Consider the following 25,137-nt stretch of genomic DNA (forward strand, 5'->3'; position numbering starts at 1 on the left):
CCCTAATGTACAGTCACGTCGAGTGTCAAGTCAAGACAAGTCAAGTCAAGAGTTTTATTTGTCACGGCATACAAGTATACAATGAAATGCGGGTGGTCTTGCCCGCAACGATGTGCAATACAGTGGTACAACATATAATAGAATCCAATAAAAAACAACATTGTGCAATAAACAGGTAACAAGCAGGTAACATGGTGGGACATCTCGGTATCTGTACATAGTTATTTACATAGCATGTAGGACATGCTAGATCCTTTGGTAGTGCAATACACTGTTACTGTTGCTATGCTATTTTTAAAGTGACCTTTCCTTTTTGGCCATAAGTGTGGGCGTGTGCGGCATGAGTGTGTGCCTGCTCATGTTAAAGTGGCTGCTAGTGTGCGAGCGTGCACAGCGTGCGTGTCGTGTGTGTGCTCATGTGTGCTTGTGTGTGGAAAGTTCAGTGCTCTGATGGCCTGGGGGAAGAAGCTGAGCCGAAGCCTCTCTGTCCTAGTAGCTGGGGTTCGCAGGCGTCTGCCTGACCTCAGCAGCTGGAACAGACTGTTATTGGGGTGGTGGGGGTCTTTCATTATTCTGCAGGCTCTGGATTTGCACCTCTTGTTGTATAGAACCTGCAGGGGAGGTAGTGCAATACCTGTGGTACGCTCGGCTGAGCGCACCACTCTCTGTAGGGCCTTCTTGTCCTGTGCCGTGCTGTTTCCATACCAGGCAGTGATGTTTCCAGTCAAGATGCTCTCTACAGCTCCGGAGTAGAAGGACTGGAGTATCTTCCCTGATACTCTGAACTTCCTTAACTGTCTCAGGTGGTAGAGGCGCTGCTTCGCCTTTTTTACGACTGTGTCTATGTGTGTTGACCATGTCAGATCCTCTGAGATGTGGACCCCCAGGTACTTGAAGCTGCTCACCCTGTCCACGGTAGCCCCGTTTATCATCAGTGGTGTGTGTGTCTCCTGCTGTCCTCTCCTATAATCCACGATCAGCTCCTTGGTTTTACCAATGTTCAGGAGCATTGGTACGTGTACATACAGAAATAAGCAAAAACAAAGAAAAACATTTAAAATCACAACAATAAGACGACAAGGAGAGACAAATGTAAGGATAACAATCAATTAAAACATGGTGAACCTTCTAACTGGTCTGAGAGACTGGTGAACCTTCTAACTGGTCTGAGAGACTGGTAAACATTCCTACTGGTCTGAGAGACTGATAACAATCAATTGGAACATGTACAACTTGATTGACAAAGGTTGGAGATCAAGGTTTTAAACTCTGCAACAGATGGAATTATAGAAGTAGTTGTAGTGATGTGTTTTATTTATACAGTATATGTAATGTCCTATGTATATATTCATATTTGATATATATAAGTACACGTATTATTATAATTGAATATTAGTATTATGTAAAAAAGAAAACTATTTGAAAAAAGTACAACAAAGCGTCAGAGGTGGGTTGACAGGCGGCGTGACGTCACGTGGTGAGTGGTGTGTGGAGTAGTGGACTTTCACTTCCTGCTCCCTGCGCGGCGTGAAGTCAACAAAACAAACTATAACAAAACTCCAGCAGGTAAACCTGCAAACACGACAACATCTGTGTTCTATATATATCTATGTGCCAGACGGCCTGACACTATTTAACCTCCGTGTGGAGGAAGCTGCACGAGTCGGGGACAAACGGAGTCTAGTTAACTTTCATCCGAAGAGAATTGGACCGACTTGGAACTAAAACCTCGGCTTATCACCGCTGATGCCGCTCACAAGACTCGCTGCTGCTGCTGCATGTGACATCGATTAACACACACACGCACACACACACACGTCACACACACACACACACACACACACACACTAGAGTGGTGTCTTCTTTCCTCAGTATCGATCCGGTGCAGGGCGAGGCGAGGCGAGAGAGAGAGAAAGCAGAGGGGGACAGATTGATGTTATTGAAACAAGGAGGATGATAGCAGCGACATTCCTTTAATATGATGCTGTTTACCGTTTGCTGTAATAATAACTACATCTCTGTATTTAGGCTTGACCAGAGAGAGCAGACTGGAACCGCTGGACTGTCTGTCTGATAGACTTCATTGATTGAAATTGACGAGGCCAGCCGGAGGCACAGAGAGTCGGCAGAGAGACCCAGATGGATGCAGAGAAATAAGGAGAAATCAGGATCAGTCGATGGTCTGGCGTTCAGTTTGTTTTATCAGAGCACCTCTTCATCTGCCTTTCTCCTGTTGGTGTGGAAGAGAGACGTGTAATTAAAGAACCTGGAAGGTCAACTGTGGCCGTTGAGTAAAGCAGCCTGGAGAGATATCCTACTGGTCTGAGAGACATCCTACTGGTCTGAGAGATATCCTACTGGTCTGAGGGACATCCTACTGGTCTGAGAGATATCCTACTGGTATGAGAGACATCCTACTGGTCTGAGAGACTGGTAGTCCATCCTACTGGTCTGAGAGACTGGTAAACATTCCTACTGGTCTGAGAGACTGGTAGACCATCCTACTGGTCTGAGAGACTGGTAGACCATCCTACTGGTCTGAGAGACTGGTAGACCATCCTACTGGTCTGAGAGACTGGTAGACCATCCTACTGGTCTGAGAGAGACTGGTAGACCATCCTACTGGTCTGAGAGAGACTGGTAGACCATCCTACTGGTCTGAGAGAGACTGGTAGACCATCCTACTGGTCTGAGAGACTGGTAGACCATCCTACTGGTCTGAGAGACTGGTAGACTACTCCTTCCCTGACTGAAAGCTCCAGGGAGGAAGACATCATGGTCCATGTCTACAACTGTCATCCCTTCGCCTCCCAGCACATTGTACAGGTCAGGGATATAGCTGTCTGTCTGTCTGTTTACTTGTCTGTGTGTTCCTGTCTGTCTGTCTGTTTACGTGTCTGTGTGTTCCTGTCTGTCTGTCTGTTTACTTGTCTGTGTGTTCCTGTCTGTCTGTCTGTTTACTTGTCTGTTTACTTGACTTGACTTGTGTGTGTGTTTCTGTCTGTCTGTCTGTCTCACCACAGACGGGATTCCTTTCCCCCACAATAGTCACGTTTTTAGTCCATAATGAATTGTTTGTTCACCAGCTCTGCATTCTTGTGACTAAAACTCGACTATCTTGGGAGAAAGGAGGCTTTGGTGAAGGTCTGAATAGAGGTAGTGCCTCCAGGAGGGACTGTTCACATGGTGTCGGTCTGTCTCCACAATCCTGTCTAGTCAGTTATTCCTTGTCTCCCTCTTTCTCTCTCTCTCTCTCTCTCTCTCTCTCTCTCTCTCTCTCTCTCTCTCTCTGTCTCTGTCTCTGTCTCTCTGTCTCTCTGTCTCTGTCTCTCTCTGTCTCTCTCTGTCTCTCTCTCTCTCCTCTCATATTTTTGGCTATGTTGACTGGGCGGAACCCATACCGCACTACCATAGGCAAAATAGGTTGGATTATGCTGTCAAATAATTAGCTAATTTGTATTGCATAGAGTGCTCTCTCACTCTGTCTCTTTCTCTCTGTCTCTCACTCACTCATGCTGTCACCAGGTAAGATAGATAGTATTGTAGGAATGCAGGAATGATGAGATGTGTATACGGGTGTACATCGGTAGTTACAATCACTGGCTACAGCCAAAAGCTAACCATGTAAACAAAACTCTCCAAATACTAGTTTACCCAGAATGCCTAGATTTTGCACTCTGAACCCAGAGTCATAAAGGACCCGTAACTTGGCTCAGAGTTGGGTGAATGTCTACATGTCCCAAGTGGGTCACCACAAAACTGGTCCTAAAGTACTTAACTGTCTGTCTACATGTCTCAAGTGCGTCACCACAGTATTATACTGGTCCTAAAGTACTTAACTGTCTGTCTACATGTCTCAAGTGCGTCACCACAGTATTATACTGGTCCTAAAGTACTTAACTGTCTGTCTACATGTCCCAAGTGCGTCACCACAGTATTATACTGGTCCTAAAGTACTTAACTGTCTGTCTACATGTCTCAAGTGCGTCACCACAGTATTATACTGGTCCTAAAGTACTTAACTGTCTGTCTACATGTCCCAAGTGCGTCACCACAGTATTATACTGGTCCTAAAGTACTTAACTGTCTGTCTACATGTCTCAAGTGGGTCACCAGTCACCACAGTATTATACTGGTCCTAAAGTACTTAACTGTCTGTCTACATGTCTCAAGTGGGTCACCACAGTATTATACTGGTCCTAAAGTACTTAACTGTCTGTCTACATGTCCCAAGTGGGTCACCACAGTATTATACTGGTCCTAAAGTACTTAACTGTCTGTCTACATGTCCCAAGTGGGTCACACCACGGTATTATACTGGTCCTAAAGTACTTAACTGTCTGTCTACATGTCCCGAGTGGGTCACCACAGTATTATACTGGTCCTAAAGTACTTAACTGTCTGTCTACATGTCTCAAGTGGGTCACCACAGTATTATACTGGTCCTAAAGTACTTAACTGTCTGTCTACATGTCTCAAGTGGGTCACCACAGTATTATACTGGTCCTAAAGTACTTAACTGTCTGTCTACATGTCCCAAGTGGGTCACCACAGTATTATACTGGTCTTAAAGTACTTAACTGTCTGTCTACATGTCCCAAGTGGGTCACCACAGTATTATACTGGTCCTAAAGTACTTAACTGTCTGTCTACATGTCCCAAGTGGGTCACCACGGTATTATACTGGTCCTAAAGTACTTAACTACTGTCTGTCTACATGTCCCAAGTGGGTCACCACAGTATTATACTGGTCCTAAAGTACTTAACTGTCTGTCTACATGTCCCAAGTGGGTCACCACAGTATTATACTGGTCCTAAAGTACTTAACTGTCTGTCTACATGTCCCAAGTGGGTCACACCACGGTATTATACTGGTCCTAAAGTACTTAACTGTCTGTCTACATGTCCCGAGTGGGTCACCACAGTATTATACTGGTCCTAAAGTACTTAACTGTCTGTCTACATGTCTCAAGTGGGTCACCACAGTATTATACTGGTCCTAAAGTACTTAACTGTCTGTCTACATGTCTCAAGTGGGTCACCACAGTATTATACTGGTCCTAAAGTACTTAACTGTCTGTCTACATGTCCCAAGTGGGTCACCACAGTATTATACTGGTCCTAAAGTACTTAACTGTCTGTCTACATGTCCCAAGTGGGTCACCACAGTATTATACTGGTCCTAAAGTACTTAACTGTCTGTCTACATGTCCCAAGTGGGTCACCACAGTATTATACTGGTCCTAAAGTACTTAACTGTCTGTCTACATGTCCCAAGTGGGTCACCACAGTATTATACTGGTCCTAAAGTACTTAACTGTCTGTCTACATGTCCCAAGTGGGTCACCACAGTATTATACTGGTCCTAAAGTACTTAACTGTCTGTCTACATGTCCCAAGTGGGTCACCACAGTATTATACTGGTCCTAAAGTACTTAACTGTCTGTCTACATGTCTCAAGTGGGTCACCACGGTATTATACTGGTCCTAAAGTACTTAACTGTCTGTCTACATGTCCCAAGTGGGTCACCACGGTATTATACTGGTCCTAAAGTACTTAACTACTGTCTGTCTACATGTCCCAAGTGGGTCACCACAGTATTATACTGGTCCTAAAGTACTTAACTGTCTGTCTACATGTCCCAAGTGGGTCACCACAGTATTATACTGGTCCTAAAGTACTTAACTGTCTGTCTACATGTCCCAAGTGGGTCACCACAGTATTATACTGGTCCTAAAGTACTTAACTGTCTGTCTACATGTCCCAAGTGGGTCACCACAGTATTATACTGGTCCTAAAGTACTTAACTGTCTGTCTACATGTCTCAAGTGGGTCACCACGGTATTATACTGGTCCTAAAGTACTTAACTGTCTGTCTACATGTCCCAAGTGGGTCACCACGGTATTATACTGGTCCTAAAGTACTTAACTACTGTCTGTCTATATGTCCCAAGTGGGTCACACCACGGTATTATACTGGTCCTAAAGTACTTAACTGTCTGTCTACATGTCTCAAGTGGGTCACCACAGTATTATACTGGTCCTAAAGTACTTAACTGTCTGTCTACATGTCCCAAGTGGGTCACCACAGTATTATACTGGTCCTAAAGTACTTAACTGTCTGTCTACATGTCCCAAGTGGGTCACCACGGTATTATACTGGTCCTAAAGTACTTAACTGTCTGTCTACATGTCCCGAGTGGGTCACCACAGTATTATACTGGTCCTAAAGTACTTAACTGTCTGTCTACATGTCCCAAGTGGGTCACCACGGTATTATACTGGTCCTAAAGTACTTAACTGTCTGTCTACATGTCCCAAGTGGGTCACCACGGTATTATACTGGTCCTAAAGTACTTAACTGTCTGTCTACATGTCTCAAGTGGGTCACCACAGTATTATACTGGTCCTAAAGTACTTAACTGTCTGTCTACATGTCCCAAGTGGGTCACACCACGGTATTATACTGGTCCTAAAGTACTTAACTGTCTGTCTACATGTCCCAAGTGGGTCACCACAGTATTATATTACTGGTCCTAAAGTTCTTAACTGTCTGTCTACATGTCTCAAGTGGGTCACCACAGTATTATACTGGTCCTAAAGTACTTAACTGTCTGTCTACATGTCCCAAGTGGGTCACCACAGTATTATACTGGTCCTAAAGTACTTAACTGTCTGTCTACATGTCCCAAGTGGGTCACCACTGTATTATATTACTGGTCCTAAAGTACTTAACTTTCTGTCTATATGTCCCAAGTGGGTCACCAATCACCACGGTATTATACTGGTCCTAAAGTACTTAACTGTCTACCCCTCTCTGTCTCATTGTTTTGCTCGCTCTCGCTCTCGCTCTCTCTCTCTTCCATCTGTCTCTTTCTGTCTCTCTTTCCATCTCTGTCTCATTCTCTGTGTCTGTGTCTCTCTCTGTATCTCTAGGTGGAACAGGAGCCAGGCCTGGCATGTTGTGGAGGTGGAGCTCTGTTTGTGGTGTTAGCTGGAGGCTGTAAGGTGAGAGTCGACTGTATTCTGTCTCTGTTTGTGGTGTTAGCTGGAGGCTGTAAGGTGAGAGTCGACTGTATTCTGTCTCTGTTTGTGGTGTTAGCTAAACATTTTATCACAATAACATTTTTCATATCACTCGATATTGATAATTATCTCGATATACATGAACTAATTATTTCTGTCAAGTTTAAAGGCAATTTTTGCTGCTGAATGAAAGCTGAAGAAACCAGAAGGTTAATTGTGGTTCAGAATATTCTTTATTGTCAGAACATGACAAACTAGGCCTACTTTCCAAACCACAAATCTGAGGTAGAATATGAACACGAACTGTATAACAATACAACTTTTATAACTGGCACTAACAATGAAAATAAATAAATAAATAAAATCTAAATTCTGGTATTAACTCTTTCTGCGCCATACCCGAGAAAAGTCGGGTTATCTCACCATGTGTTGAACGCCAAAACCTGAGATTTTCTAAAACTTGCTTTTGGTAACGATCACAGTTTTGAGTTAAAATGACCCCCCCCCCCCACCTTGATGATTTTGTGAAGACACATATGTACATCGTATATACCTTTGATTTGGGATTATTTGGAGCTTCAGGCGATCAACCAGAACGATTTGGGCTTAATGCATATAATGTGTCATATCTCACGATCTTTGGAAAAAGACTGGAATATTCTGAAAATGGGGCGATGTCACGTGTAGTGTGTAACAAACTACAGTGTGTAGAAATTAACTAATTAGTCAGTAATGGACTATGAACAATGCCTGTCAAATGAGATACTATTGTCTCCATATAATACAGAACACACGATGGGTCTACAAACATCGCTAAAATTGTCAATAACGCTGGCGCCATTTAGTAAAGATGGCGAAAGCTGATGGCAGTCAATGAGTTAATAATGAAAGATAAATTAAATAAATAAAATCTCAAGTCTGATTAGCACACACAGCCTACAGACGGTTTCAAACTGTATTTTAAATTAGAAAGCAAACTAAATAAATGGACAAGAGAAAAAGAAATCTCAATTTGGTCAGTATTGTCATTTGGACAAGCAAAGCCATTACTTTAACCCTTTCAGTGCCAATCACGTGTTAACACGTTTCTGAGCCCCGACCGTTGAGTGCCATTCACGTGTTAAAACTAGGGATGCTCGATATTGGCTTTTTTACCGATTCCGATATTGTCCAACTCTTAATTTCGATACCGATACCGATACCGATATCAACCGATACCGATATATGCAGGGTTTCCCCCCAAAAAAACTGAATAATTTCAGGTAATTAATAATTTCACTGGATGCATTCAAAAGGCTTTCTAAATGTAAGCATTATCTGTGCAAAATATGATAATTAAAAAAGTAAAAATTAACATTACATATCTCTTGTTGTTGAATTAAACCAACATGCATACTTTTGACAATAAATAAAATAAGAATTGGTTCTTACTTGCTTGCCTGGGTAAATAAAGGTTAAATAAATGTAAAAAAAAAAAAAATATTATTTTTTTTTTTTTACCGATACCGATATTTTCCGATATCACATTTTACTGCCGATAATATCGGTCGGCCGATAATATCGGACATCCCTAGTTAAAACGTTTCTGGGTCGTTTTTCCCTTTTTTTCCGATTTTAATACCCTATTCAATGTCAGGGAGCTCTATGTTGCCTGTAAAATGCATACTGGGACTCCAAAGGTGTAGTACCGGCCGCATCCTACCAGGCGGCGGTATCGAGCACCCTTTGAAACATTGTGTCTTGGGCTGTGCGTCGATTATACGGGTCTGGGTCGGGCAAGTGGAGCTGTTGCCCCGATCGGATTGAGAAGAATCAAGTACTCCCGATCCGTGTTTTGTGATGGATTATGTTGGCGACACAATGGACATAATTACTTGGAATGGCGATCAGATAATTGGAATATTATTTTTGGGCCACATCCTAGTCAAGGTAAGGGCTCTATGATATCAATCTTGCGTTGATCCGAGCATGCCTTCATTGCGATCCGAAAGTGTTACTGTAACGTTACTCCACAACGTATGCCGTTGGTGGCGATCGGAGCATCAAAAAACGACCCCCCCCCCCCCCCACCCTTTCATGCATTCATGATGGAACATAATACCTATCATATGCATTTGATTTTTTAATTGTAGCGTGTGTAGGGACGAAATTCCAATGCATTTAGTATAATACACGTTGCATGCTATTACCAGCCTCCCAGGAATGACCCTAGACCGCTCTAAAACCATACTTATATTCACCACGGTATAAAACGGGAACGTATGGATGGAAAAATTATTTCTTTTTTGCATCTTGACCGGAAGAAATTCGGTGTCAAATGACCATAGTATTGTATCCATAGCTGGCGGCTACGTGGCGTAGTGGGCAAGGCGCTCGCCACGAATGCAGAGACGCTGGGCTCGCCTGTTCGAGCCCAGCGCTCCACATTGCTTTCAGTTTAGCTGGTCGTTCATACTAATACACATTGGCCGTATTAGGGGGTGGGAAACTGATGGGTGGGGATCGGGCGTTGTGGACAGCGACTCCTACAGGTCGGTTGGTGCGCCTGCGCAGTAGAATCAGGAAGTGTCAGCGGCAGCGTGAGCCTCCCACGCGTTACTCCTCGCCACTGAGAGATCGAGCTGCGCAGGTGAAAAAGATGCGACTGCTGTTACCTCAAGTACCGGAGGGGACTTGTGCTATGTATGACTTAGTCCACATTGCAGCCGGCTTGTGGGAGGCAAGAAACAGCGTTTGTGACAGGGGAGGGTTGAATTGGATGATACGAAATTGGGATGGGAGAAAATATGGAAAATGGGAGAAAAAGTGGATTAAAAAAAAAAAAGTATTGTATCCATAGCTATAATATAGAATATAGTTATAGCTCTAGAAACAAGGTGAAGGACTCCTATCGTTTACAGCGTGGCACTGAATAGATGGGCCCCGGAAACACGGCACGGCACCCAAAGTGTTAAGTTGCGGGCAAGAAAGACAGGTCTGTCCACAAATCTGAGGTAGAACATGAACACGAACTGTATAACAATAATCGTTTTTTGTTTTACCACGTTTCATATTTATATCGAGGAAAAATATGCTGCGATAATTATCGTTATTGTTTTATTGCCCAGCCCTACTGTAAGGTGAGAGTTTTCTGTCTCTCTCTATTTGTTATTGTTTGTGTCATTATTACAGTGGGTCTTATTAACCAACCTCATCCCAACCTTACCTGGAAAATCCTGAAGAAGCCATGCTGTCCTTCAGTGTAACTGAGACGAGGACGGTTCCATATGGCGGGATATATCCTGGATCGCTAGATATTTTTCTCTATTAATAATAATAATAAATTCAATTTAAAGCGAGAAAAGCCTTTCTCGGACTCGAGGACAATTTACATAAAAAGAGAGAAGCTATATAAAAAGACAATATAAAAATATGAATATATATAGTAACAACAAGAAAACTAAAATAAATAAAAAATGAAAAGGAAGCAAGGTGCAGTCCATTTGCAAGAAACTAAATCACCATCTATTGTTTCTATCGCTATTGTCGCAAAAAAACAGCAGAAGAAGAATAAGTATTGATTTTTCATGCAGATTAACACACATGCATCTCGACCCACGGGAACACACACATGCACGGAGTCGCAGATGAAATATCTCTCCGCACTTTCCCATCCTGTCGTCCTCACCCCCCCCCCCCCCCCTAAGGGCCCGGGGACCAATACAACTGCTCCTGTCCGTCTTGATCAGGGACAGCGTTAGCGATCCATTGGGTTTTATCTTATTGGGGAAACCCTTGCGAGCACCGGGAGAACATGCAAACTCCACACAGAAAGGCCCGGGCGATTCCCCCCAACTGGGTAAATGGCAACGTGGCAACCTGGTCCCCAAGCGGGAATTTAACCCAGGACCTGTGAGGCGACACACCACCACTACACTACACCACCGTGCCGCCAAAAATGTTGCCGCCAAGTAGAATTGCTTTCCATCAGTATTTTCTGACCCTGTGAAGATGAGCTGGAGGAGGGACACAGAACAAACTCCCCACAGCAGAACACCCCTCAGCTGGCCTGTGACAGAAATCAAGCGCACCATCTCATTGCACGCAGCAGAACTTATCTTATCTTGTATTATTTTTATCTTATCTTGTATTATCTTATCTTATCGTATCTTATTTGATCTTATCTTATCTTATCTCTCTACCAGGTGGAGGCTTATAGCTTGGAGCAGGAAGGTTGTCCTCTGCTGTGCCGCTTTGCTACCGTGGGAGCTGTTAAGACCATCCAACACAGCACCATAGGTATCAATATGTTAAGGTCATCCAACACAGCACCATAGGTATCAATATGTTAAGGCCATCCAACACAGCACCATAGGTATCAATATGTTAAGGCCATCCAACACAGCACCATAGGTATCAATCTGTTAAGGCCATCCAACACAGCACCATAGGTATCAATATGTTAAGGCCATCCAACATAGCACCATAGGTATCAATCTGTTAAGGCCATCCAACACAGCACCATAGGTATCAATCTGTTAAGGCCATCCAACACAGCACCATAGGTATCAATCTGTCTGTGTATAGATATGTCTATCTTACATTTACATTTACATTTAGTCATTTAGCTGACGCTTTTATCCAAAGCGACTTACAAGTTCTGTACGACAAGCCATCAGGAAGGGCACAACTCTATCAGCTGAGCAACAATGTTCATCAAAGTGTTGAGTGCTACAGTATAGGTTAGTTTATTAGGACAAGTGCATGACAGTACGGTTAGTTAGGGTTAGATTTTTTTTATTGTTTTTTTTTTTTTTTTTTTATTCAGATAATGGTTGAAGAAGTGCGTCTTTAGTCGACGGCGAAAGATTGGACGTGATTCGGCTGTCCTAACTGGGGTGGGTAGTTCATTCCACCATTGTGGGGCAAGGACTGAGAATAGGCGACTTCTCTTTGATGACCCTCCCGGAGCTTGGATAGGAGTAGGTCTGAGGCGGCCAGAAGATGCAGAGCGTAGGGGTCTTGAGGGTGTGTAGTTAGAGACCATTGACCGGAGGTAGGCGGGAGCGGTTCCCTTTGCCGCACGGCAAAGGGATCTTATCACCAATAGTCTGTGTATATATATATATTAGGGCTGTCAGTTTATCACATTAATTACACAGCAAATTATCGCGTTATGAAAATTAACTCAAAATTAATTACAATTTTTTTCTCTTTTTTTTTTACTCATTCATTCCATAAGAACGTAGAATACACATTACAGACTTTTTTTTATATGGTCCATTTGCATGTTCTTGGTATCTGATTCTAGGGACATCTATGGATCTCAGGGAATGTATTCCCAGTGTCAGAAATACTGTGTCTGTTACTAGGCTTGAGTAAATTGTAATGAACCAAATGAGAATATCAATAACATTTTTTTTTAATCTTTGACTGTGAATAACACTATGCTCAAATTGACCAGACCTGAAAAGTCTAAGCTAATTAATAGATGGAAGATGATTAAAAAGAAGGTTTTGTAGATACAGTACTGAATTCTGCCATCCGGACACATGCAATTTGAAATATGATTATAGAATATCAGGCATAAAATGGTTATGCGATTAAAATGCGATTAATTAGATTAATTAATTACAAATCCTTTAATCGCCTGACAGCACTAATATATATATATTATCACCAATAGTATCTGTGTATATATATGTATAGATGTCTATCCTATCACCAGTAGTCTGTGTATATATATATATATATATATATATATATATATATATATATACACACGTCTATTTTATCTTCAATAGTCTGTGTGTATATACTGTATATATAAATATAGACATATATATGTAACGGTTGTGACATCGTCACCTTAAACTTCGATACCCAGAGGGAGTTTCGAACCCGGGTCTCCCACGCTGCGGGCAACAGCACAGACCGCTATACCAAGAAGTGAACTCATTACTTTGCAACGTGTCTATCTGTCTTTTGAGGATGAGTGAGTTTAACCCTATAGCACCGCTACTCACCCACCCACTTCACAACATCTGAATTCCTTCATGACTGCGCTTCACGATACCATCCGTTACATATGTCTATATTGTCACCAGTAGTCTGTGTGTGTGTTATATATATATATATAAATGTCTATCTTATCACCAATAGTCTGTGTGTATATATATATATTTTTGTATCTGTTCTAAATCTACCTTAAACGGATATTTTTCACGTTTTAATACTCTTATCAACATGACTCAGAGTCAACAAATGCTTGCTTTATGCAGCCATTTAACACAAAAGGATTGCAAATTTGCATCAAATTCAAAACAGAGTGATGCATAAAATAATAATTTAAAACAATGAATAAAGTGTGCATGAAATAATAGGGGAAAGAAAACGTTAGGAACTTGTTACATTCACCCACACAAGGGCTGAGGACACCCCCCGCCCCCCCCCCCTCTCTCTCTCTCTCTCTCTCTCTCTCTCTCTCTCTCTCTCTCTCTCTCTCTCTCTCTCTCTCTCTCTCTCTCTCTCTCTCTCTCACACACACACTCTCCCAGCTCTCTTTCTCTCTTGCCCCTTCCTTCTCTCTCTCTCTCTCTCTCACCTGAGTGATGTCTAGAAAAAAAATAATAATAATAATGTTTTGCGCAAATCAAATAGTGGCGTTAAATTTTTTTTGTTAATAGCGGGTTAACTTTGACAGCCTTAATATATATATGTATATCTTATCACCAGTAGTCTGTGTGTATATATATTAGGGTTGTAACGGTATATCGTACCCAACCGCTTCTGTACAGGACCTTTGGTTCAGTATATTTAATGTTTCTCAGCCATATTTTCACACCGCCAACAGTACTGGTCCATGTCCGCTGTCATCTCTGCCCGTCTCCGTCATCGACACTGGAGACCGAAAGTACTTAGCCACTCCCCTCAGACAAAACTGTCGTTTTTTCCACGCAGCGTGAGAAATAATACAGCCAGACTATCTAATTAACAATAATTAACATATTTACAAGTAGGATTACGTTTTGTAAATAAGGAGACAAATAGAGAAGATTTCAAAGCACTCAAAATGACCAGGATCTCAATTTCGACCTATTTCTGAATTACGCAACATGTTGCCATTTTCTGAGGAGTCCTGAGCTCCTGAACAAGGCGGGTTCGACACCGCAGAGTCACATATTACATTATAACATTTTTACAAGTCGATTATTCATTTGAATATAGAATATTCGTTCACAGCCCTACTTAACAGTAACTGCACACTACATCACCCCTGAGTGGAACAAGGAAAGCAAAACTTTCCCCCACTGTACCGAAAACCCGTACCGAACCGTAACTTCAAAACTGAGGTACGTACCGAACTGTGGTTTTTTGTGTACCGTTACACCCCTAATATATTATGTCTATCTTATCACCAATAGTCTGTATATATAATATACATATAGATGTCTATCTTATTAAAATGCTGTAAGAAATATAACATTTAAACATTTAAATATTTCCCCCAGGAGACTATCTGGTGACGATAGAGGAGAAGAACAGTGTGACCTACCTGAGAGCTTATACCAACTGGAGGTACCAGGTGAGATAGATATATAGATAGATACCAGGTGAGATGGATATATAGATAGATACCAGGTGAGATAGATACCAGGTGAGATGGATATATAGATAGATACCAGGTGAGATAGATAGATATATAGATAGATACCAGGTGAGATAGATATATAGATATATACCAGGTGATATGGATATATAGATAGATATATAGATAGATACCAGGTGAGATAGATATATAGATATATAGATAGATACCAGGTGAGATGGATATATAGATAGATACCAGGTGAGATAGATATATAGATATATAGATGGATACCAGGTGAGATGGATATATAGATAGATACCAGGTGAGATATATAGATATATACCAGGTGTGATAGATATATAGATAGATAGATACGGGCGGCTAGGTGGTGTAGTGGGCAAGGCACTCGCCACCAGTGTGGAGACGCTAGGATTCGCGTGTTCGAATCCAGCTCTCCACATTGTTTTTCAGTTTGGCTGGTCGTCCGCAGTAATACACATTGGCCGTATTACGGGGAGGGAAAACTGAAGGGTGGGGATCGAACGTTGTGAACAAGCGACTCCTACAAGTCGGTTGGTGCGCCTGCGCAGTAGAATCAGGAAGTGTCGGGGGCAGCGTGAGCCTCCCACGCGTTACTCCTCGACACTGAGAGATCGAGCTGCGCAGGTGAAAAGATGCGACTGCTGTTACCTCAAGTACCGGAGGGGACTTGTGCTATGTATGACTTAGTCCACATTGCAGCCGGCTTGTGGGAGGCAAGAAACAGCGTTCGTGACAGGGGAGGGTTGAATTGGATGATACGAAATTGGGATGGGAGAAAATATGGAAAAATGGGAGAAAAAGTGGATCAAAAACAAAAAAAAAATATATATAGATAGATACCAGGTGAGATGGATATATAGATAGATACCAGGTGAGATAGATATATAGATACCAGGTGAGATGGATATATAGATAGATACCAGGTGAGATAGATATATAGATAGATACCAGGTGAGATGGATATATAGATAGATACCAGGTGATATGGATATATAGATAGATACCAGGTGAGATAGATATATAGATAGATACCAGGTGAGATAGATATATAGATAGATACCAGGTGAGATAGATATATAGATAGATACCAGGTGAGATAGATATATAGATATATAGATAGATACCAGGTGAGATGGATATATAGATAGATACCAGGTGAGATGGATATATAGATAGATACCAGGTGAGATGGATATATAGATAGATACCAGGTGAGATGGATATATAGATAGATACCAGGTGAGATGGATATATAGATAGATACCAGGTGAGATAGATATATAGATAGATACCAGGTGAGATAGATATATAGATAGATACCAGGTGAGATAGATATATAGATAGATACCAGGTTTAGATGGATATATAGATAGATACCAGGTGAGATGGATATATAGATAGATACCAGGTGAGATAGATACCAGGTGAGATGGATATATAGATAGATACCAGGTGAGATAGATACCAGGTGAGATGGATATATAGATAGATACCAGGTGAGATAGATATATAGATATATAGATAGATACCAGGTGAGATAGATATATAGATATATAGATAGATACCAGGTGAGATAGATATATAGATAGATACCAGGTGAGATAGATATATAGATAGATACCAGGTGAGATAGATATATAGATAGATACCAGGTGAGATGGATATATAGATAGATACCAGGTGATATGGATATATAGATAGATACCAGGTGAGATAGATATATAGATAGATACCAGGTGAGATATATAGATAGATACCAGGTGAGATAGATATATAGATAGATACCAGGTGAGATGGATATATAGATAGATACCAGGTGAGATGGATATATAGATAGATACCAGGTGAGATGGATATATAGATAGATACCAGGTGAGATAGATATATAGATAGATACCAGGTGAGATAGATATATAGATAGATACCAGGTTTAGATGGATATATAGATAGATACCAGGTGAGATGGATATATAGATAGATACCAGGTGAGATAGATACCAGGTGAGATAGATACCAGGTGAGATGGATATATAGATGGATACCAGGTGAGATAGATATATAGATAGATACCAGGTGAGATAGATATATAGATAGATACCAGGTGAGATAGATATATAGATAGATACCAGGTGAGATGGATATATAGATAGATACCAGGTGAGATAGATATAGATACCAACTCGAGGTACCAGTTGAGATAGATATATAGATACCAGGTGAGATAGATATATAGATACCAGGTGAGATAGATATATAGATAGTTGGATGGATGGACGGACAGACAGACACACACATATAGACAGATAGATACATACATACTAGGGATGTTCGATATTGGCTTTTTTACCGATATACCGATATTTAAGTTAGGCTATGGAAGAAAGTGCCATATTTATTTAGTCTTAAACAGCAGCTTGGATCACACTCTCCCTGAGATAATCCTGACAAATGGCCACTACATAGGGCACATTTCTACTTCTTTACAACATTTAAACAACATTGTACCTATACAACTGTGAGGTAAAGTGCAAACAACTGAAACACGATAAAAAAAATATATATAATAATCCAACAGTGCTGGACCAGCAGCCCCAGTCATTAGCCTAGTTGGGGTAACACAATCATTAAAATAAACTGGGCTCATGCCCTGCTCTCGATGAGCTCTACATGTAACTGGCCAGTGGCCATAATTTGGCTAATACTAATGTATTTTAGTTTTTTATCGATCGACTTGTTAAGGGACAACTGGGTGTTTTTTTTTGGTGTCGCCTGTTGCTTCTTTTCATCGTTTTGCTGCACAAACGTTGCGTGTATCTCCGGATGATTCTTCCTGAGGTGGGAGATTCAATTTGAAGTATTGAAGGAAGACGTCTTGGTTCCTCCTCGTATAACCTCCGCTTTACAGTCACTGCGCCCACCTCAGGAAGAATCATCCAGAGATTTGTTTAAAACGCAAAATGATGAAAAGAAGCATCAGGCGACACAGAAAAAAACCACCCAGTTGTCCCTTAACTTAAACGGCAAGTTTAATATCTGGATACGCTTTGAAATAATGTTGTGTAAAAGGTGTCATTAAAAAAGTTAAAACCGATACCGATAATTTTCAATATTACATTTGAATGCCAATATCGGCCGATAATATCGGACATCTCTAATACATACATACGGTACATACATAGATAGGCAGACAGACAGACAGACAGACAGACAGACAGACAGACAGACAGACAGACAGACAGACAGACAGACAGACAGACAGACAGACAGACAGTATTATATTAGTCCTACTTACCTGTCTGCCTGTCCATCTCCCTCTCTCTCCATCAAGGCGGAGGAGAAATCTCGTGTCGGGGTGCGTTTGCTGGGCCACCTGCTGCGTGGGGTGTCCCTGCGGGGTGGAGCTCAGATGGAGATCATAGAGATCCCTCTGTCGGATGGGCCTGTTGCCATGGCGTGTTGCCGGGTAACGGGGGACCTGCTGGTGGGCTGTGCCAAGACCCTGGTGCTGTTTACCCTGAGGAGACAGAACCACAAGAGCATGGTAGGAACTGTTCTGGTCAGAACAGCATGGTAGGAACTAGTCTGGTCAGAACAGCATGGTAGGAACTAGTCTGGTCAGAACAGCATGGTAGGAACTAGTCTGGTCAGAACAGCATGGTAGGAACTAGTCTGGTCAGAACAGCATGGTAGGAACTAGTCTGGTCAGAACAGCATGGTAGGAACTAGTCTGGTCAGAACAGCATGGTAGGAACTAGTCTGGTCAGAACAGCATGGTAGGAACTAGTCTGGTCAGAACAGCATGGTAGGAACTGGTTCGACCCCACAACGATTCGATTAGATTGCGATTCCATAAATTTTCGATCAGTTAATTCCCCCAAAAATGTTGAATACACAAATGTGGCTGGGGGAACTGATTCACTCAGCATGAATGGACTATAGGTCAATAATAGGGGTGTAAATATTTGACCCCACTTCGATTCGATTACGATTCTTCAGGCAACGATTCAATATTCATTTCTCCACGATTCGATTCAATTCGACCTTAGGATCGATGCATTGTTACACCCCTACTATTGATATACATTGATGTATTGTGTATTGTTATATTGTGTATTGATATACATTGATGTATTGTGTATTGTTATATTGTGTATTGATATACATTGATGTATTGTTATATTGTGTATTGATATACATTGATGTATTGTGTATTGAGATACATTGATGTATTGTGTATTGTTATATTGTGTATTGATATACATTGATGTATTGATGTATTGTTATATTGTGTATTGATATACATTGATGTATTCTGTATTGAGATACATTGATGTATTGTGTATTGATATACATTGATGTATTCTGTATTGATATACATTGATGTATTCTGTATTGATATACATTGATGTATTCTGTATTGATATACATTGATGTATTCTGTATTGATATACATTGATGTATTCTGTATTGATATACATCGAGTATTCTGTATTGATATACATTGAGAGTATTCTGTATTGATATACATTGATGTATTGTGTATTGAGATACATTGATGTATTCTGTATTGATATACATTGATGTATTCTGTATTGATATACATTGATGTATTCTGTATCACAATATCTGTTTTGAAATATCAAGGTACATCTCTTTCTATTGAGCCTACAGAACATCCAGAACCCAGGACAGAGTGCACAGCAGAACCCCAGCCAGAACCAAGGTAAGAGACTCCTCCTTGTTGTTCTGCTAACAGTCTGACTCCTCCTTGTTGTTCTGCTCCTAACAGTCTGACTCCTCCTTGTTGTTCTGCTAACAGTCTGACTCCTCCTTGTTGTTCTGCTCCTAACAGTCTGACTCCTCCTTGTTGTTCTGCTCCTAACAGTCTGACTCCTCCTTGTTGTTCTGCTCCTAACAGTCTGACTCCTCCTTGTTGTTCTGCTCCTAACAGTCTGACTCCTCCTTGTTGGTCTGCTAACAGTCTGACTCCTTCTTGTTGTTCTGCTAACAGTCTGACTCCTCCTTGTTGTTCTGCTCCTAACAGTCTGACTCCTCCTTGTTGTTCTGCTCCTAACAGTCTGACTCCTCCTTGTTGTTCTGCTAACAGTCTGACTCCTCCTTGTTGTTCTGCTCCTAACAGTCTGACTCCTCCTTGTTGTTCTGCTAACAGTCTGACTTAGGTGGTTAGATGAATATGGTTCGGGTTAAATTAATATGGTTATGGTTAGGTGACCATAGTTATGGTTAGGTGAATATGGTTAAGTTAATATGGTTATGGTTAGGTGAATATGGTTCTGGTTAGGTGAATATGGTTCTAGTTATGTGAATATTAGGGATGTCCGATATTATCGGCCTACCGATATTATCGGCCGATATTGGCATTAAAATGTGATATCTGAAAATATCGGTACTGGTTTTCAAAAAGAAAAAGAAAAAAACTTTTTCCTTTTTTTACATTTCTATAACCTTTATTTACCCAGGCAAGCAAGTAAGAACAAATTATGATTTTATTTATTGTCAAAAGTATGCATAATGTTATGTTAATTCCACAACAAGACATATGTAATGTTAATTACCTGAAATTATTACGTTTTTTGGGGGGGAAACCCTGCATATATCGGTATCGGAAATTAAGAGTTGGACAATATCGGTATATCGGTATCGGTAAAAAAGCCAATATCGAGCATCCCTAGTGAATATGGTTATGGTTAGGTGAATATATTTCTGGTTAGGTGACCATGATTAAGGGTTTTGTGAATATGGTTATGGTTAAGTTATTATGGTTAGGTGAATCTGGTTATGGTTAAGTTAATATGTTTCTGGTTAGGTGAATATGGTTCTGGTTAGGTGAATATGGTTATGGTTAGGTGAATATGGTTCTAGTTATGTGAATATCGTTATGGTTAGGTGAATATGGTTATGGTTAGGTGAATATGGTTATGGTTAGGTGAATATGGTTATGGTTAGGTGAATATGGTTAGGTGAATATGGTTCTAGTTATGTGAATATCGTTATGGTTAGGTGAATATGGTTATGTGAATATGGTTATGGTTATGTGAATATGATTATGGTTAGGTGAATATGGTTATGTGAATATGGTTATGGTTAGGTGAATATGGTTAGGTGAATATGGTTATGGTTAGGTGAATATGCTTCTAGTTATGTGAATATGGTTAGGTGAATATGGTTATGGTTAGGTGAATATGGTTAGTTTCAAGTTTCTTTAATAGTTGTCATACAGAAGTACAGAATACTTTCATACAAAATGCTTCTTACTGTTACGCTCCAGAGACTGTGCTAGACAAGATAGTATCAATTAGGTGAATATGGTTATGGTTAGGTGAATATGGTTAGGTGAATATGGTTCTAGTTATGTGAATATCGTTATGGTTAGGTGAATATGGTTATGGTTAGGTGAATATGGTTATGGTTAGGTGAATATGGTTAGGTGAATATGGTTCTAGTTATGTGAATATCGTTATGGTTAGGTGAATATGGTTATGTGAATATGGTTATGGTTATGTGAATATGATTATGGTTAGGTGAATATGGTTATGTGAATATGGTTATGGTTAGGTGAATATGGTTATGTGAATATGGTTATGGTTAGGTGAATATGGTTAGGTGAATATGGTTAGGTGAATATGCTTCTAGTTATGTGAATATGGTTAGGCGAATATGGTTATGGTTAGGTGAATATGGTTAGGTGAATATGGTTATGGTTAGGTGAATATGCTTCTAGTTATGTGAATATGGTTAGGTGAATATGGTTATGGTTAGGTGAATATGCTTCTAGTTATGTGAATATGGTTAGGTGAATATGGTTATGGTTAGGTGAATATGCTTCTAGTTATCTGAATATGGTTAGGTGAATATGGTTATGGTTAGGTGAATATGCTTCTAGTTATGTGAATATGGTTAGGTGAATATGGTTATGGTTAGGTGAATATGCTTCTAGTTATGTGAATATGGTTAGGTGAATATGGTTATGGTTAGGTGAATATGCTTCTAGTTATGTGAATATGGTTAGGTGAATATGGTTAGGTGAATATGGTTATGGTTAGGTGAATATGCTTCTAGTTATGTGAATATGGTTAGGTGAATATGGTTATGGTTAGGTGAATATGCTTCTAGTTATGTGAATATGGTTAGGTGAATATGGTTATGGTTAGGTGAATATGGTTATGGTTATGTGAATATGGTTAGGTGAATATGGTTATGGTTAGGTGAATATGCTTCTAGTTATGTGAATATGGTTAGGTGAATATGGTTATGGTTAGGTGAATATGCTTCTAGTTATGTGAATATGGTTAGGTGAATATGGTTATGGTTAGGTAATACACTGTTTTCTGCTGACAGGTCAGAGCTCTAGTCAGAACCACAACTTTTCCATCCTGGACTTTGAGCGCTCAGTCATCCTGCACCTCCCTGGGTTCACTCCTCAACAGGTAACCTGTTGGTAATCCTCCTCTTTTACTTTCATATTACACAGTAATGGTACATAATTATTTACTTTAGTGATGTGTTAAAACACTGGTACATATTAACATCAGTGTTGTGTTAAAACGATATATTAATATTAGTGATGTGTTAAAATTATATATTAACATTAGTAATGTGTTAAAACTATATATTAAAGGGGAACTATCTTATAAATGGCCTTTTTGAGTGTTTAGCATTGTTTCCTAGCTATGTGAACTTATATTAATATGATCTATGTCTCAAAATTCTCATATTGGTGCATTCTTCCAATTCTCCTCTCACAATATTCACCCTCACTGAACTGAGTCATCTGAAAATGTGCCTATCTGTGATGTCAGAAAGACACCGCTGCATGTTAATGTTGAGATACAAGATGAGCTGCACACAGTGGCACCTGCACCTGCACCTGCAGCCCAGGCTCAAAACGGCTCGAGATCTTGAGGTAGAAAAATGCTGTTTTTGAGGACTTGATTAGAAATACAAAACAATGAATAAAAAAAAATATATATATTACAGAGGTGTTCCATAGACTCACAGGAATTGTGTAAAAGTGCCCAAATAGTGAAAGAAATAGTAAAATAGTTCCCCTTTAACATTAGTGATGTGTTAAAACTGGTACATATTAACATTAGTGATGTGTTAAAACTATATATTAACATTAGTGATGTGTTAAAACTATATTAACATTAGTGATGTGTTAAAACTATATATTAACATTAGTGATGTGTTAAAACTATTAACATTAGTGATGTGTTAAAACCCTACATATTCACATTAGTGATGTGTTAAAACTATATATTAACGTTAGTGATGTGTTAAAACTATATTAACTAGGGATGCTCGATATTGGCTTTTTTACCGATATACCGATATTGTCCAACTCTTAATTTCCGATACCGATATCAACCGATACCGATATATGCAGGGTTCCCCCCCCCCCCCCCCCCCCCCCCCCCCCCAAAATGGAATAATTTCAGGTAATTAACATTACATATCTCTTGTTGTGGAATTAACACAACATTATGCATACTTTTGACAATAAATAAAATCAGAATTTGTTCTTACTTGCTTGCCTGGGTAAATAAAGGTTATAGAAATGTAAAAAAAAGAAATTGAAAACCGATACCGATATTTTCCGATATCACATTTTAATGCCGATATCGGCCGATAATATCGGACATCCCTAATATTAACATTAGTGATGTGTTAAAACTATAATAACATTACTGATGTGTTAAAACCCTACATATTCACATTAGTGATGTGTTAAAAAACTATATATTAACATTAGTGATGTGTTAAAACTATATATTAACATTATTGATGTGTTAAAACTATATATTAACATTAGTGATGTGTTAAAACCCTACATATTCACATTAGTGAAGTAGCCAGTAAAGGTTCCCCTGGATGGCCTCTCTGGTGGTATTGTTGCTTCCAACTCTTCAGAGGGCCTGGGCACCACGGAGGGGCTCTGCTGGCTCTGCAGTCACTGGCACAGATCCACCACCGTCCCACCTCATGAGGTTGTGGAGCATACAGGTTGCTTTCACCACTTTCTCCACAACCTCTGGAGACACACACAGCACCCTCCACTGAGCCGCCATGATGCCGAAGGAGCACTCCACCATTCTTCTGCCGTGGAAGACCCTCTTCTCTCCCTCTGTTCGCCCAGCATAGGGCCTCAACATGTGCCTTCTGAGAGGCCTCATCTTTTATTTTATTTTATATATACATATTTGTTTATTCAAATTTTCAGCACAACCAACATTTACAAATGAGATGCACTTGAAAGTTATCCAATTAGGGACACAGAATGGAATACCAAGGACGACAAACATCAAAACAAAATGACAAGCAGACAAACATTTTCCAAAATAAAATAGATATAAAGAAAAAAACAATTCTCATTTACTTCTCAGTAGGTTGGATAATACAACATCTGCATGCCAAAATATCTTCAGTATTGATGCATATTGATCACAACCCTGCTCAATACAAGGGATTACTAAAGCAACTAGTTATTAAATACATGTAATAAAAGGAGAATTTTTTCCAGAAAGGTATAGATTGACCTATTGGACATCTTGTAACAACGTGTATTTAGTCAATTCTAACCCATAGAGGTTGAACCAAATGTATCCTGCAGGGGTCGCGTTGGTCAAAGTTTAATCTTTCTAACCCCATAGCTGAATAGGGTGCGGACACTGCAGCTCACTGTAGACCGATGCACAGACGCTCTGCAGGGCTGATCGTCTCCCTGAACGATGTCTGTGATCTAGCGATGGTACCGCCAACCTTCTGGGCAACTCAAATGGGCTCTTGGTTAGCTTAAAATAGGCCTGGAACCGAGCAACGAACCGTAGCTCTTGGACGAGGCGATGGTATTCCACGTACTGCCGTCTCCGACGAATCGTGTCATGTACCCACATGCTCCTCCTTGCTCTATGACAGTCAGATAGTACGGTGACAGCAGGAACATCACCAAAGTCATCCAAACAAAGTACGAGGGCAAGCGTCCTCCAATTGGTGGTCATCATCGTGACAAAACACAAATACACTAATAAATACCCAAATACACTAATAAAAAGTAATGGGGCGAATTGTGGTGTCAGTCAATAACAATATATATAATAAATATACAATAAAAGGCTAAATAACATGTATAAGGCGCAAATCGCGGCAGTAAAATAGACTAATTTCGACTGGAAATTACTGGCACACCCATGGAAAACCTTTTCATCAACTGCTCCTCTGTCCTACAGGTGGCGCTGTGCGGAGGATTCATAGCTGTACAGGCAGAGCTGGAGGTCCTGGTGCTGAAACTACACATGTCCTCTGAACCCAAACACCAGGAAGAGACACACCTGGACACACCCCACACTGGTAAACACAATAATACACAACTAATAAACACATAGACACAACTAATACACACCCAGCCACACTAATACACACTTAGACACACTAATACACACCTAGACACAACTAATACACACCTATACACAACTAATAT

At 40.4% G+C, this 25,137-nt stretch overlaps 1 protein-coding gene across 5 annotated transcripts in view; it reads left to right on the forward strand.

The window, feature by feature from the left end:
- The first annotated feature begins 1,491 nt into the window (after positions 1–1,491).
- The window catches only part of hps3 (HPS3 biogenesis of lysosomal organelles complex 2 subunit 1), a 57,744-nt gene continuing 34,098 nt past the window's right edge, over positions 1,492–25,137 (forward strand). For 4 of the 5 annotated variants that reach the window (XM_084309807.1, XM_084309811.1, XM_084309809.1 and 1 more), the window contains exons 1-9: positions 1,492–1,566; positions 2,029–2,826; positions 6,938–7,009; positions 11,212–11,305; positions 14,518–14,591; positions 17,968–18,180; positions 19,311–19,362; positions 21,999–22,087; positions 24,887–25,007. In XM_084309807.1, the coding sequence (XP_084165933.1) occupies positions 2,776–2,826; positions 6,938–7,009; positions 11,212–11,305; positions 14,518–14,591; positions 17,968–18,180; positions 19,311–19,362; positions 21,999–22,087; positions 24,887–25,007 (766 nt within the window). In that variant the 5' untranslated portion in view covers positions 1,492–1,566; positions 2,029–2,775. Of the gene's footprint in view, positions 1,567–1,920; positions 2,827–6,937; positions 7,010–11,211; positions 11,306–14,517; positions 14,592–17,967; positions 18,181–19,310; positions 19,363–21,998; positions 22,088–24,886; positions 25,008–25,137 lie in introns of those variants that run through there. The other variant, XM_084309808.1, reaches the window with a different exon arrangement.

The sequence above is a fragment of the Notolepis coatsorum genome (assembly GCF_963971535.1).
Source record: "Notolepis coatsorum genome assembly, chromosome: 3".
NCBI classification, from domain to species: domain Eukaryota; kingdom Metazoa; phylum Chordata; class Actinopteri; order Aulopiformes; family Paralepididae; genus Notolepis; species Notolepis coatsorum.